Below are 17,076 nucleotides of genomic sequence, written 5' to 3' on the forward strand. Positions count from 1 at the left end.
ATGCGTTGCCCACAGCAGGCAAAACAAGATGACTCATTGATACTGAAATTCTCAGTTTCCCTAGTGCTTTCATTTCAGAATGAAGGTTATTTATACAGTCGTTTTTTTTCTAATATTACATAGGGATAATGAGAATTCCTCTTACTTAACTGTACCCTTCAGAAGACAGAGAAGTAATTTTCTCACAAACACACTGCAATAACTCTCTGGCCTGACATTTACTTCTTTCTATCTCAGCTGGCACCAAGAACAGTGATTTTCAAGCAACTTTTTGTTTTACTGGGCAGTGCACCAAGGATTCAGTCCAGAGAGGGACTCAGTACCAAAAACCAGAACACCTACCTTCAAGAGCTGGGAGCAGAAATGGAAATCAGACCCAGTGGTGAATGTCCAGGCAATCCAGAGCAGCTCCCAAAGCAACTCCCATCCTCAGCAGGGAGCCCAGTGGATGAGCCAGTATGAGATGCCACAAAGACAGATATAACAGTCTTGTGCCTGTCTGGGGTGCCTGGTTTGGTACTCAAGGGCATCTGGCCACTCTGGAATTACAGCTCAGACTCTCCCTGGAAAAGTATTTCAAGTCCCTACTGTTGGAATTATTTTTTTTTTTCAAAAACACATGAAGTATAAGACCTAACTTGAGACTGTCCCCTGACTATATTTCTGCTCAATTTCCTCTTTCTTCTCATGAGGTGTTAGTCCACATGTCTCACCTCTAGAGAGTGCCATAACACTAAACAGTCTGGAGGAAAAACTGGACATTTCTTCTTAAAGCCTTAATCACTTGTCTACTAAAATATTCTGTTGTTTGCTGGTCCTTTGCTTCTGGTTATTTCCTGTATGGTGAGGCACAAGCATGCCGTCTTCACACTCGTAAACAGTCCCTAACCTGGTGATTAGAAAAAGGTCCTGAAAGATAGGGAGGGATGTTCGATTCTCCCAGCAAGGATATTGAACTGAAGTCAGTTCAAGCACATGAAGATCATTGGTGATCCAGACCAAATATTGCAGCAAGTCTCTTTTGCAGAGGAATAGGGCCATTTCCCTTGTCATCACATTAAAAAATGCTGAGCAGCAATGGCAGACTAGAAAAGCTCCATATCTAGTCAGTAAATTATATAAAAGGTACTCAAAACATTCATTTTCAACAGGGCTTAAATAAAGAGACTAACATATTGTGGTAAGTAATCTTGAGCCAGATCGTGCAGATTCAGAAGATCAGGGGAAGCTGATCTTGGCTGCACTAGAACTGACATTAATTCAGGATTACAAGAAAAAGAAAAAAAAAAGGGAAAATTAAGTATAATCTATGAAAATATTAAAACTTTTATATTTTACATTCATAATTGCTGATAAAGTCCCAATCCCTTATTGTCTCATACTCAAATCTTTCTACCAGTCATTGCAAAAATGTGCCATAACCCTGAAGTCTGTCTGCAAGACTAAAGTGTCAGGTTGGAAATTACAGCTCTGTTTACTATACCTGTATTTCAATCTATGTACAACATAAAGGCAAAAAGTCTAGATATTTAAAAAATATTCTTCATGCCCTTACTGCTGAAGCATAGTCAAATAAAACTAATTAACTCCAAGTACACTACTAAACTTATCCACGAAGTTCAAGCTGGTGTATTGTGTAGGAATAAAACAGACATGAAATACTACTTTTTCCTTTTTATGTAATAGTTTACCACAGTTTAGCAATGTTATACACAGTGTGACGTACACTAAAAACATGCAGGTATGACAACTCACATACACATCTTTTTTCTTTCCTCACTAAACATAGGTTTTTGATCTGAATAGTAGTTTTAGGGTTTTTTCCTTTTCAAAGCAGAAGCCAAAGAACACAGTGGTTTTTCCTCCAGCCATGCATTCGTTTTTGATGATAAGATTCAGCAAAAATAAAAAGTCCAGGTTATTTAACAAATATTGAAGGAACCTTGCTGAGCTGGATGACGTACTTGGTAAAATCTGACTATCTTCAGTAATTTTAACATTCTAATTCAATGACATCATATTCCAATTTGAAATAAAGTCTGCCTCATCATCTCAGTAAAAATCGAGAAGTGAACTGGTCCAAGTGAACCTATGTTATTAGACATAACATAAAAAACCTACAATTTTGAAAATTTCTGGGGAAGAGAAACTTTCATGGATTATGGAGTTAATTTTTCATAGAGAACTCTTAAATTTATTCACAGGTTAATAAATATTCCCTCAAATTTCACTGTCACTTAGCCACTAGATGCTTGTCTGAGATTAGTTAAAAGGCTTTACCTCAAATGCTTGAAAGGTTAATCCTACATTGTAGTTTTCTGACACTGTTATTTTCCACACACATTCCTTCATTGGTCTGTAGTCATCAGGATAATTGGGAGACTGGATCTGGCCTTCATTTTTGTGGATTTCACCTCCACAAATAGCTGATAAAAGCATAACATTTTACTGTCAATAATGACATTTTCTGTAATTTCCCCATGCCCAAAGTGACATTATATGCTCCCATTCAAAACTAATAATGAAATTGTTCTGGACAATACTTAAATCTACCAAGGATAAATTATTGAAAACCCAATCCATTTAAATCATTATATGTACATTAGTTAGCAAATATAATTTAGCATTTCTAATAGCTCTAAACATGTCTACAATGTTGAGGATGAATTTGTAATTAGGGTTAATCTGAATCTATACATTTTACAGAATATATTTAAAGGGTCAAAATAATTAAATTTTTGTTCACCTTTGAAATATACTTAATAAACATTCTTCAGTGATATTTACTAATCTTTAGAAAGAGACAAATGAAAGCAAAATCTCATATTTTATGATGATCTATGCATTTTAACCTACAGTTTATCACTTCAAGCTTGCATTCAGTTTGAAGAAACAGCTAATATAAATTCAAAAATATTTTCATGAAAAGTACAGGTTCTATTTTAAACAGGTAAATGCTGCCTTGCTAAGATACCCAATGTGCATGGGCGCCTTTGTTAACTACTCCCAGAGTATAAGGAAAATATAAGACAGATTTTTCTGAAGGATAAACAGAAAGTACACACCAAAATCTTTGCAAACACTAAGCACAAGAACATGCATATTTAGTAAATTAAAGACCAGTAAAAAATGTTTATGATTATTATCAGTGATTTCCCTGAAAAAGAGCTCAGCTGAAATCCCATCACAGGAGGAGCTTCAAAATGCCTGTCTAGTAATTTAGCACCTACTGTCTCTTAGTGATAAAATACTAATTTCCTACATTAGTTTTGGTGGGGGATGATTAATATCAAAAGGTATCTAGTTAATATTATTCTTCCATAACCAATTTATTTTTAATGCTGTAAGAGGCTTACCTTCATAAACTGCTGCAAAACCCTTCCCAACCCAGTTGCTGCTGCTGCGGAACTCAATCCACATCCTGCTGTCGGTGGATGTGAGCACTTCTGGCAGTTTGTCACCACAAAACCTGCCTAAAAACATGCAACCAGTAACTGCATTTTCTGTCGCCTCTGAAGCCAAATGCTGCAAACATTTATACAAGTGTTTAACATTATAGGCAGAAGTAGCAGAACCAACTCAGTGGAACTATTCATACGCTTATGGTTAAGCACACGTGTTTCTGCAGATCAGGACCTAACACAAAGATTTTATTATAAAGCTTTCAGAACTTTTTATTGCAGTCAGGCTCACAAGGCCAAGCATAAAACCTTAGGGGAATTAATGAAAAAAATTATTGTTAGAGGTTGTTTATATACATACAAACACATGCATTTTGGAAGGGGAAAGTGAGTACTAATCTTAAAAAAGGAACAAATTTAGGTCACAGTAATACAAAAGAAACATCTCAATGACCTATTCTACATTACCCTCAAAGTCTGCCTAGGTAGGTAAAATTTCTGTTTTTCTAGTTGACAGAGAACAGGAGACAAGGATAATTACAGTCTGGTCTTAACTGTTTCTTCTTTATTTACTGTTCAAGGCCAAGAAAATAGACATTCATTGTTAGAGAGCAGTCCTCTGTATCTGGGCATTAGCATAATGGGAGGTGAAATCTTCCCACCAGCCTTCTGAATTAAAATAGGATGACTGCAGCTTTTACATTTCAGTTGCAACTCAAACTTAATTCATTGTTGCTTTGCATTTCTCTTCTCTGGAAGAGCAGGGAAGGACACACACGGAACAAAGAGAAGCAATCTGCCCCAAATCTTTAAGGCACAGGCACAGAGCTCATAAGAACAGCTCTGCAGCAGGTGCATGTTTTCATCACATGACCTATGAATCTCCCATCACATGCTCTATAGATTTGTCTGTAAACTTCTTCCCTATTTCTCTGAAAAAAAAAAAAAAACAAAAAAACCCCAACAAACAACTATGGCAGCTTCATAATTTAATATCCGTAAGCAAAGCAAAATCTTCCACATTTTGTAGTTGGCATCTTTCCACACTTGCAGCTGAATAATGGCAAGCTGCAGCAAAAGGAAGGCTTGAGGCATGAAGTCAAGGCCATTTAGAGGGGTTTTTTTCCCAACCCCAAGTTTAGATCCATTCTAGATACCCAAAACCCAAGAAGTTTGTTGTGGTTTCAACAGCAGGTCCACTGAGCCCAATGAGTGTGGTGCAGTGGACAGTGCAGGTTTAACAGTTGCATACCAAGCAGAGAGGATTTTCTCCAGTAGCCATCTCTTACTTCAATATAGTCGTACCAACAGAGACTGCTCTTGTAAAGGTCCATGGTGGTAAAGTTTAAAACAATCTGCAATCAGATGAGAAGGCCTAAATAAATCATGTGGGGTAAATAAGAGAAAAATAACCTCAACAAGATTCTGAAGAACTGAAGCCAAAGTAGCCACCCGTAATGGAATTCCAACCATTCAGATATATAATTGTCCACTCCTCAATTATTTCTTTGACTAAGTAAAAGTTTCTTGGGAACATGAAAACTTTATTTAATGGTATATATTTGCACAAATTCAGGACAAATTACTCACATTTAATTGCTCACAGGGAGTTTTTCACTGAGAAATAAAAATTTGAGAATTCTAATGAGGCAAAATATTAGAGTAATATAATTTTAAGTATGTTACTTGATAATTCTACTGCCAATTCTTCTTCCATTACATTTTGACTATAACCAGCACTGACTATAATCAGCTGCAAACAAAAAAAAAAGAAATAATTGTTTTATTTTGGTTTGTGCTTCTCCCAATACTGTTTTGACAAGATATTTTACTTTTAGACACATAAATGTTGACAATGTTGGACAGTAATTCTGAAAGTTCACTAATAAGAAAGAGTGTACAATCCCTTAATGAAACTATAATAAAGCTTTTTTACACAGAAATCGGAATTCTGCGCATTTCTGGAACTTCAGAACTTGGACTCCAAGTGTTATTGAGAATATCTGTAAACAGGCTAATTTTCAATACTTACTACAAGGACTACCCCCACATTAAATTACATTATCCCTGTTTTAGAAATAATAATCCTAAATTGCCACAAACTTACACTTTTAACACAGGAATAGGATTTTTCCTGATCACACATTGACACAATAGCTACAGTTCAAACCCTGACTAACTGGGATAGTCTTAGCATCATGTCCTGCAATTACAGGGATAAATCCAAACAAGAAGATTAAAAGTTATTAATATTTTGTATTATAACATTATTTCCAATTAATACCTTTTTATTCGATTTAGGTGTACTTGGAAAAACAATGAATCTTCTTCAGAAACAGTTTCTCAGTGTACATAAATAAATATTTTAAACTAACTGAAATTCTTCTCTATTCACATTTGAGCACAGAACTGGTATTAGCTTTGGTCCTAGAAACTCACAACTGAAACCTGCCATTATAAAACAGATACAAATTGCTGCACAGGAGCAGGTACCTCACACTGCAAAAATACATTTCCATGGCAGCCTATGGAGCAGCTGTGAGTGCCAGTTGAAAGGAGCGGGATTTACCACCCTTAGTCCAGATGCAAGGAAAAAATTTTAACACCGTAACTGGAAAAATGAACCCAGACAGTCAGATAAGGTGGTTTAGTTCCATCTGAAACTTATTGGTTTCCTGCACCCTTTCATGGATATTTAACCCACGGGACATTTTGCCTTTACTACTTGAACAGTCCTTCATGAAGATGGACTGAAGAAATAAATGCACAAATACTGCCAGAATTCCAAAACCACCTATTTACAATGAGAAATATGAAGAGCTGGCTAAAAGTAAAATCATTTATATGCTTTACTCTTCTTCAGTTTTTTTTAATATATTTCCAAATTCTATTTGAATCTACTTGAGAGGGTTGCAGAGAGATCATTCTCTCATTCACACAGTAATTCTGTCCTTGGCAGAATTTTTCTCCTTCAACTCTTCCTTCAAATAAAGAGACCACACGAACGTACAAAACTTTTGTTCTCCCCAAATCATCCACTTTGCAGTTCAGATTCCCTCTAAACTTCTACCTTCTTTTGTTCTCAAAATATAAGTAGGTATCTGTTTGTATTTAGCTGTACTGCTTGGAAAGCCTGCTGCCCTCTTCAGTCTTGTCCTTTCCCAGCCATGCCAACTTTACCCCCCCACCTGTGCAGTCAGAGGGGTTCACAAGGGGGAGCCCCTTTTCTTTGCCCCGATGAGATGCAGACAGCTGCTTACACTAACCCAGCTGGCTCTGCTGGAAGCAAGCTACAGAAGCCACAACCTATACCTCCTCCACTGCTTCAGCTCCTTAGAGCCTGGAGGTCTCTCACCAGTCCAACCACAAGTTTCCCTTTTTTTCCATGACACAGCTGAAACATCAGATTTCTTCTCTGGCGTTTGTTTGGGAATTCACCTTTTTCCAAACCTTAGTTGCCAAGATAGGGTTGGGAAACGGATGGTTTCACTTAGCTGTGATCATGTCAATGTCTCAAAGTGCTGCTATCTAAATGGAAACGGTTAAAATTTAATGAGCCTCCTCAGTGGCCCCTGCTTTTGAAACTACACGAAATAACCTTCACAGCCTTTTCTTACTCTGACATGCCAAGGTATTTGATGATACAGCAATTTCTTAACACTGACCAGAATTCATTAGCTGTACATAGGCAGAACCCCCAATCTGTCACAGCATGATTTCTGGTCATGAACCAAACAAGTTTAAATATATTTAAGATTGCAATTTGCTATTCTGCAAAGTACTAAATAGAGTTACAGACAAGGCAGAGCTTGTTCAAGGGGACAGGATGGGTGAGAGGCTTCCCAGGGAAAAAAAAAAATCAATGGGTATTTGTCAGCATAATTAAAGAATTATTGATTACGCAGCAGATTGGATTGTGCTACTGCAGCTTCCAAGAGAACATATCATACCTCCTATTGCCTGAGATAAGAAAGCACAAAATATACAACAAACACCAGTAATACAAACCAAGGTTTTTGCAGTTGGCATTTTTTTACCCATATCAATCAAGGATTTTTCTGGCCTATTTTATCTTTCATGTATAACATTAAGGAAAACTGAAAAGTAGTGTAACCTATTCAAAAAGGCAGATTCAAATAAAACACCAGCACAGTTGCAACACTCCCTATGCCAATAAAATTTCTACACACCAGAAGGCAGGATTCTCTCTGGCTGGGGGCATACAGCATTAATAACACCATCCTCCCTCCAAGACTTTTCTGTGTATAGACGTACTGAGTACAGGTTTTACAGCTACAGTTTACCATGTAGTCTTAAGTCTCAAAAGTAAAAGGTAAAGGAGCAAATTGGGAAAGGAGCCAGTCCTCTCACATTGCTGATTTCAACACAGGGGCTTTCCCCAATTAAGACTTTGTCCAGTATAATGCAGCTTCAGTGGTGGTTACAAACTCAAGAATATTTTTTTTGTTATATTACAAACATATTAATATTACACTGGTGCCTACAGATAGGCTTAAAAAAGTTGGAGTACGCTATAAATACTTAAACACCAACGTTAACTCAGACATTAGGATTTTTTTCAAGAGGAAATAATTGTAGATGAACATGCTTTTTTGTAATTTTTTTTAATGGAGCTGTGGAAAAAAGTAATTTTTGTTGTTAACAGTGATGTCTAAAATGCAACACAAATAATGGGGACATAAATTTACTATCTAGAGAAATCTTCATCTTTTGCACAAACATTCTCTTATTCATCTCTTCATTTTTTTGCCCCAACAACCTGCTGAGCCACCCTTTTCCTCCCAGCAGAGAGTGTTTAGTTTTCCTCCTGTTTCTGGCTCTTGCCCAGAGGAGGGCAAACACTCTCCAAATGACTTTTCTTTCATTCCCCACAGTAACAAATGCTCTTACAGCTCCTCAGGATCTATTAGAACAACAATAGTATATATTCTTGGTGTCTACCAGGACCCTGACCTGAAAGAAACATGGAACAAAGTAATAAAATCAGGAGAAAAGAATGTCCATTTCATACATAGTGGGAGATTTCTAAGACAGATTACTGAACTATCTGGGGGCAAGCGCTGGGTCTTCCTATTGAAACTTGCCAGGACTGAATCTGTTATACTCTGTATTTCAGTCTTTGGATTCTGTATTTTAGTCTTTAGTACTTGACTGCTTGATACTAGCCGCTGCTTCATGTAAGGAACCTTACATCCTTTTCCCTGCATATTTTGTCTCAGCTGAAGCTTTTTATCACTGCCTCTCTACCCTTATTTGTTTTGAAGCAGCCTGACATTTGAGCCAATAATTTAAAATGAGATTTAGCTAGCACATTTTGAAAGTGTACACAAGAAGGGAAGATTTTACTTTCACTAGGATGGCACACTTCTCTCTCCAAACTGCTCTCACCGAGCTCACTTTTTTCCCCACTCCTTTTCCCATAAAATTGATCCCCAAAAAGTAAAACTCAATGCACTAGAACCAGTTCCAAGGAACACGTACAATGACACATTGTTTATTCACGTTATTATGGTTTCATTTTAGAAACATCCTATTGAATACAGTAAGAACTTTCTTAGTTACAGCCCAGCTATCAGCCCCATACAGCTCAGCCAGCTTGCCCGAGCCCATGCTGGAAAATGGGCCATTCAGGAGCCTGAATCACCTCTTCTACTTTTATATTGAACCATAAATTTAACTGGGAGCCAGTTTTAAAGGGAGTTCACGGTGCAAGCATACAGCAGATTGAAATCATGTCTATTTCACAAGTAAATCCACTGAATTGATGATGTGGTTCTAATGCTACAGGTCAAAGTAAAGTCAATAGCACATAGTCCATGGTCCCATTTTTTATGACACACCATTATTTTCAATTAATATGCATCTTTTAAACTTAAACAAAAAGCCAAATAACCACAATATTTTACTTTGAAAATAGTATCTGTGTCTAACTAAAGGAACATTAAAAATACCTTCTCTCCCGGGGTCACAGAGATTCTCCATATGCAGTGTGTGTAGGAAGGATAACCATTTGGAAATCCAGGAGAAGAAAAGTTGCCTGTAGATTCTTGCAGTGTTTCTCCACAGGCTGAAAGAAACAAATTACAGCAAAAATATAAAATTTAATGTGCCTAACGGAGAATAATGCATCTTTCCAATATCTACTCAGAATACATTTAACTCACTGCAGATGGAAAATGGAAAATAAAATAGTTAGTTTACAATTTATTAAAAGACATGGTTTCAAGCCAGTCTGACATTCATTCCATTTTATGCAGGATGTTTCTATTCCATAAACTATTTCACTTGTGTGTTTTCTGCTGACATAACCAAAATTATGGCAGCCTTAAAAATATCACTGCTGTCAATCAACTGCAATTTTATACATAGAACTCTTTTGGTAATTAAAAAAAGTTAGACATCCTTTAAGAACTACAAGAAATGCTAGCACAACATGACTTGCATCACACTGAAATTTTGTCAGTGGTTTCATTTAATTTAGTCCTTTATCCACATGAAAAACTGATCTGACCTAAACTCATTTATGTTGGTATAGAAAACTAAATCCTATATTTGACAAAGTCTCTTAGCAAGAGTGATTTGTAGAGATACAAGTAATAAAAGCAAAGCAAATGTAAGGTCTTAAAATACCAAAGGCTTTTATATTCTTTATTATTGAAGCTTTTAGCACCCTTCTCTCACCTGTCAATCATGCTGCTAGATGCTGGAAAATAAATCATTGTCACACTAAAATATAACATTGGAAGTTACTGCCATTCCCCACCATTAAAACTGATTTTGGTAGGGTGTTGCACCTCAGTCAGTCATCTTTTTTGACCTTAATCAAATTTTTTTCATCCCCTGATTTTGCAGGTGTGATACAAGATATGAATTTGAATCTCATGTAACAATGTAATCAGATCGGCAGTGCTTTCAAATTACCATTGCCAGCAGGTGAACAACCGTGTCATCAAATTATCGATGAATTATAAGTGTTCTGGTAAATCTCTAAATAAAAGAGGACAAAGGAAAGGATTGCCTATGACAAAGACAGACAACACAGCTGTGTAAAGCTGTTTTGTTAAAATGCATCTAAGATGCAATTGGACAACTACACTGTTATATCAGGTGTAAATTATATTCAAGGCATTACATATGCTCTCTGCCACTCAAATGGTTATCATTATGAGAAGCAAAAGGAAAGAGCGGCATGGCTCTCAAGAAGTGTAATGGCTGAAGCCACCATCATCGTGTCCTTTCGGAATTAAACACAAAAATAAAATATTTTCCTCCCTTCATTTAAAACAATGCGGTTTTATCTTTAAAAAAAGTGCAGGCAGCCACAGCAAGTGACATTTCTGCACAAAGCCCTTTCAATGAAAAGGCTATATCTGTCATTGACCACAATTTATTTTTAGCACAACAATGAATGCAAAGTCATTTAATTTGCAGAGTCCTGTAATGGGTTCCCCCAGAGCTGGTGAACTGTGCCATAGCTTACGTGCATTATTAAAGCACTTCAGAAAAAGTCAACACTGAAATTGTTGCAGTAGTGGACAGTAAGGCCTAAAGATGAGACATTCACAAGGATCCAAGCAGTCCTCTAACTCCTTCTAGAGCTCTCTGTTATTCTTCCTCTTATCCATGGTTTCATTAAGTCTACATTGGAACATTCCATGCTCCATATACAGAAGATGTGTATAGACCTTAAATAATGGCTTTTGAAAGGCTGCAAAAGGAGTCATGGAACTTTTTTTTTTCCTCAGGAATTACAGAATAAAGCTATTTAATATGAAAATTTGCCTTCTGTTCTTATTAAATTCCTGGAAGCTATCTATCAAATAAAAATTATTTTCAGAAATATCTCTAAATTTAACAGAAGCATAAGAAAACTTGTAAGTAGATAGCTTCTACTAAGAATTAACACAATCAGAATTTATAAAATGCACTTGGGCTACATGTGTTTTGCCATATTTATTTTTGAATTGTAAATTCTTGATTACACAAGGGAGCTATAACAGGAACAGCTTATACCAATCAATAGTTGAATTAATTTTCTATGGGATCTGAGCTCTAGGCTGGCTTCCAAAGCTGCAGTAGACAGGGCGATATTTGGAAATTTCTTGTTGAAAAGCACATTTCTAGGCAACGGGAAACAGTTAAAGTTCTATCACTAGAGAATGTAAAGGTTTTTTTTTACATTTACACAGTAGTAACTGGAGTATTCATGACTAGGCTTATAAGACAGAATATTACAATTTTTTTTTTACTGTATAATGGTCCACTAGTAATGAAATCCACTTTGGGAAAGAAATGTGGAAGGAAAATAAGTGGTAAGGGCCACTTATTTAAATTTCATTTCATATTTATTTTAGTATATTCCAAGTCAGGAGATATCAATTACAACTTCAATCTTATATGGTTCTGCTTTATAAAGGATTTGTACATTTTTATTCCTTTGTTAATCATTAACATTTGCTACAGTTTTCTCTGATGCTTCCCCCCCCCCCCTTTCAAATGTCATGTCTTATATCAATTTTACTAGGCCAGACCACTTGCAGAAATACCGCTTGAGCTTTCCCCACACACATACTCCAGCCATAAAAGCCACTCTCCTCTGCTTTACAGCTTGAGAAGGTTAGACATCTAATAAGACTTTCCGTGGTTAGGAGAGGGAAACTATTTTTGCTTCTTCTTGTAAAGATTAGCACTGGGTGTAGGCAGCAGGTAGATTATGTGCTTATACAAAGCAATCCCCACCAGTGTACTCTGCAGCAGTGTTTAATTACACAGCCTGAGTATGACACCTCTCTGGGCTGGCCTACACACACGGGCAAGCCCCATCATGGATTACTGTGAAATCTGCAAATGATGAAGCCCAGATACCCCAGGACACTTAGGGAACCAAGTCTCATTCCTTTGTACACAGCACTAGCAAATGCAGTTATAGCTAATTTGAGTTTGCCCTTTTTCTTTAAGTTCTTTAACACTCAGACACAAGTCTGTACAACTATACATTTATGGCATATAAAGCTGCCACAGAGCCCTAAAAATATCCACTCCTGATCATATTCTTGTTAAATCAAAAACTTCAATCTGTTTACTGCAACTCAGCATCTTACTATTGACTTGATTCCTCTTCATAGTTATAAGGAAACTGTCTTAATCTAAAAACCCTAATTCTCCTTATGCAGTAAATAAAGGCTGACTTGGAAGGTGAACATTCTATTAAAATCTAATAGGGTTTGCAGCAAGTTAAGGCTGAGGAACAGTGAGAACAGCACAAAAAAAAAAAAACAGGCTTCAGCATTCATCTGGTCTTTTTGACACACACCCTCACAGACCCAGGCAATTTGTAAATTTGCTGAACTTCGTCCATCCACCTTCTCTTCCTCTAAACAGATTTCTCCCACCAGTCCGAGACTTTCCTGTCCATTATGCAAGTCCCACTCCACACACTTGTTTTTGTTCTTTTGGCATATGACTATCTTTCTCCATTATTTGCCTTTCTTATTCTTCTGCTCCTGTTAAGCTACATATAAATGTTAACTACAATTTCTATATAAACTGTAGAGGCAGACCTGTGTTGGAATTTTAGCAGCTAGAAGAAAACACATTTTATTACTCAATTAGACTATCTGAAAACCACTGTAATACACCCAACCTTGAACTTCAAGTTTTATTCTCAAATACCAAGACACTCGAAATTCAAAATCTGATTGGCAGAGGAAGAACTTCAACTTAGTTGTTTTCTTTCCCCTTATTATTCCATCAAACAACAACATAATTTGGTTTTAAAATGTAACAGATCCCTATCAGCAATTCTGTTTTCCTTTTACAAAAATCCTAAGGAAAAGTTAAAAACAAACTAAAATTGCTGTAGCTACATTTTAGAGACCTGGCACTTACCCTGCTGCTGAAAGGCAGGTTATCAAATCTCACTCTGGCTTCACCAGTCTCAAAACTGTTTTCTTGGTCAGTAAGCCCCTTCCTGAATAATGACCCTGAATATCCTGACTATCTAAAACACCCAGGAAGGCTCAGCTTCTTCCCTGCTGAGAGGATCACCTGTATTTTCCAGCAACCCTGAGCTCAACTTCATGTTCATGGGCCCCAGAAAAGGACTTGGGCTTGCAACTGTTTGCAGAAATAATTAGAACTCCAAACAAAACATGCACAACACTATAAAGTCCTTTATCACAGAAGTGTGGGTCTCTGGGAAAAGCTGATTAAGTCATTGTTGTCTGCATTTTCATTGCATTGCATTTAAGGCAGCACAAATGAACACATGAAACAATGCAAATATTATTAGGATTGAAATATTCACTGCTGTTTTATAATAGCAGGCATCATGATTAATAACTTTTGTCTTAAATAGGAAATAAAACTTACCTCCAAAACCAACAGAGTATCAAGGATTTTATTGTTATGTACTACAATGATCATTTGATTCTTTACATAAAAACATAAGATTTATGCCCTTCTTAATTTTCAGTTTCACTATTTGCTGCAAAATTTATCAGAAGAAAAGTACTATATAATTTCAGAGATTTGCTTTCTTTATTGGATTCAGTCTGAGTTGCGTTATTCAGCTATGCAGCCTCTATTAAAAATATGAACTGAAAAAATAGCATTTTAAATAGTATACTATTTAACATTTGTAGAAAAAAACTTCTGCCTTTTTCTCTCTCTTAAAACTCACTTTCTTTTATGGCATGGCTCATTTAAGTAAGGCTGGAAAGCCAATAAGTTTTATCCCGAATTTTGCAAAGCTGGGTGCCAATAAAGGTGCATAATCCATAACCACCATTCATTTTTATTGTTCATGTGACGCATGTTCACTGGTGCTGCAAAAAATATCTTACTTTTCAAATGCAAACTGCTACTGAACAACCACAGTGGTTTTACACTACTGTGAAATGAACTTTCAACAAGACTTTCATGACATTGAAAGAAATTATAACTCTCAGTATATTTTCATGACATATAAGAAAAGGATATTTTCTCTCAACAACTCTTTGAACATTAGCTCTAAATTGCACCTTTTACAGTTTTGAAAGTGCATATTAGAGTATTATATACATACTAAACTGACTAGTTTATCATTTCTTTGGTTTTTTTTCTTTCTTAAGTCAATATGATCATGAGATACTACCTACTTGCCCAGCAGTTTTACTTTTCTATACTTTTTTCCTCCAAAACTTGTCTTTTATCAAAATATATACGTATTCTTTGTGTTCATGAAGTTGTTGCTCTCTGTATGCTTTCATTAGAAATACTGCTGCCAAGCCTGTCATTATTAAAGTACTTTCTGTACCAAAAGGAAAGAGCAGAAATTGTTCCCAAAGGAAGAGTTGTTAAAGAAAAGGTGTTTAAGTGGTTTCTGCTCTGGCAGGCCCAGAATCTCTGTGCCTGTTCTCAGTATATACAAGAGCATGATTCAGGGTGCTCACAGCACAAAGGGAAAGCACATTTCAGCTGTACAGTGGAAACCAAACGCACATCAGAATCCCCACATCTTCAGTGGGTCTCACTGCTGCTGGTACAAACTTGAAGCAACTCCATTACTTAAACATGGATCACTTTCTTTAGTACTTTTGTGTTGATCAGTTGGTTAAAAGTGGCAATGTACCTAAGTTAAAACAGTTCCTGAGATGTCATTCATTCCCAGGAAGAGCAGTACAGCTGTAAGCCTATGTGACACAGAGCTGGGATGTCCAGCCTCCCACAAGGATCTTGCTGGTAAATTCTGACTGAGAGATGGCACTTCTGAACTTCTTTGGTTGACACCAAAGGTTAACAGCGGTATCAGCAGTAATTATAGCAAGGAGATTAAAATCTTTTCCTTTGAGATCTCCACCATTCTGGCAGCACTCAGTGAAGAAAGAGCACTAGAGAACAACATGAACAATACAGTTGACCCTGGGTTACTCCAGGCTTGCCACTGGTGTCTCCGAGACAGACAGCAACTCAACCACACTATTTTGAGATAAAAAAATTAATATGCATTCAAAGTATAGGATGACAGAATTAGGCAGAAGATATTTAAATTTTAAATGTATCTGTTAAAACTATAGAAATTTTGTAGAAAGATCTAACCATCTTATCCACACAAGAGTTTACAATTTTGTTGTCTTCACTTCTTTCATTTACACATTTTAAAAAATATAACAGATTCACAGCCAAGCACAGAAATTCATTTTGCTCCTTGTGCACTCAACTTGAATTCAAATAAAGGACTCCAGCCAGTATGCAAACCAGGAGTGATATTAAACATATTTTTCTAGTTGTTGAACAGCTAAGAAAAGCAGATTGAAATGTCATGTTGTTTCATACAGTTCATCTGTCCTTAGGTACTTTGCATTCCAGTGACCTTATCCATAGGATTTTTTTTATCATTCAATTCCTCAGCAGCCTATGTCAGTTGCCAACATAGCAAGAGAATACTGAGCAGCTGACTCAAAAAGTTTATCATTCCTCTTGAACAACAAGTCAAACAGTTGCTAGTATGTGGTTTTTGTTTGTTTGTGGTGCAATACCTGGACATCTATACAGCTTTCTTGCCTGTGCAATATCTCCTTTACTTAGACGGGTACGCTGGCCAATGGCAGGTCGTATACCATTGTCATCACGGGAAGGGAGAATGGTATCCAGAAACATGCCCCTAAAAAAAATAAAAATCAAAATAGACCCCAAAAACCCCTATCAGGTTTCTCTCATAAAACTGTCTGAGTTCCATGAATGTATACCTGTTTTGTAAATCTGGTTTTTACATTTGGCATAAATAAGAGGATAATATACAGAACTATAAATGCAGACAATGTGCCATAAAATTCCTCAGGATGGCAAACTTTATGCAAAGTTACCAAAAAAGAAACTTCTCTCAGTACATCAATTAACATATCAGCTTTTATATTTCTGCTAAAAAAGAGGAAGAAGATCTCTAACTACTATTAAGACTATACAGGGAAAAGACACTGCCATTAAGCTATTGCTATATTGGAAAAAAAAAGATATAAAATTTCATTAAATACATAAGTTAATCTCTAGCACAAAATTCTTAACCACAAAGCTCCTACTTCTAGCAAAGTTTTTATAAGAAATCCTATAGTCTGACTTACATGTGAGAGCAGGTAAGTCAAACACATTTGCCAATCATGATTCTGTTAAGTGTTGTAAGACATTTAACTCCACTGTAGCTGCTGACACTTTCAAAACAGAAATGCTTACTTGCCAGCCTTTACTTGCCTCACAATAAAATATATCAACTTACCATATGTGATTTTCGTGACATTAACCTTAAATGACAAGACATCATAGAGAAGCACACTTGTTCCAAATGTGCAGTTTATTCAAAATTTCCCAGATTTTAAATATCATCTAAAACATGTTGGTATTCTCAAATAAGTTTTAATAGAGTAAGATACAAAACTACATTCTATTATCACGTTGCAGAATTTAAAAGCCTTCAAATTCCATAAAATAGCAGTTAACAAAAGAATATGTTTCTATAGCCCCTTTTTATTTATTTTTTTTTATAATCACTGGTATACCTGTAGGGGTTTTATTGAAAAGTAAAACCAGTACTTTCAGACATAACAGAGATCCAAACATTAATGAATGTTAAGGATCCTTGTAGTTAGGAATACCATTTATAAACACATTTTGGTTTTTA

The 17,076-nt window shown here is 36.2% G+C and overlaps 1 protein-coding gene across 4 annotated transcripts in view; it reads right to left on the reverse strand.

Moving 5' to 3' along the window:
- The window catches only part of TLL1 (tolloid like 1), a 128,001-nt gene that overhangs the window by 35,116 nt on the left and 75,809 nt on the right, over positions 1-17,076 (reverse strand). For all 4 annotated transcript variants that reach the window (XM_038134892.1, XM_038134891.1, XM_038134894.1 and 1 more), the window contains 5 exons: positions 15,941-16,065; positions 9,374-9,489; positions 4,654-4,756; positions 3,357-3,473; positions 2,281-2,426 (listed from right to left, as the gene is read on the reverse strand). In XM_038134892.1, coding sequence (XP_037990820.1) covers positions 2,281-2,426; positions 3,357-3,473; positions 4,654-4,756; positions 9,374-9,489; positions 15,941-16,065 — 607 coding nt within the window. The remainder of the gene's footprint in view (positions 1-2,280; positions 2,427-3,356; positions 3,474-4,653; positions 4,757-9,373; positions 9,490-15,940; positions 16,066-17,076) is intronic.

Source organism: Motacilla alba, chromosome 4 (genome assembly GCF_015832195.1).
Source record: "Motacilla alba alba isolate MOTALB_02 chromosome 4, Motacilla_alba_V1.0_pri, whole genome shotgun sequence".
Taxonomy (NCBI): Eukaryota; Metazoa; Chordata; class Aves; order Passeriformes; family Motacillidae; genus Motacilla; species Motacilla alba.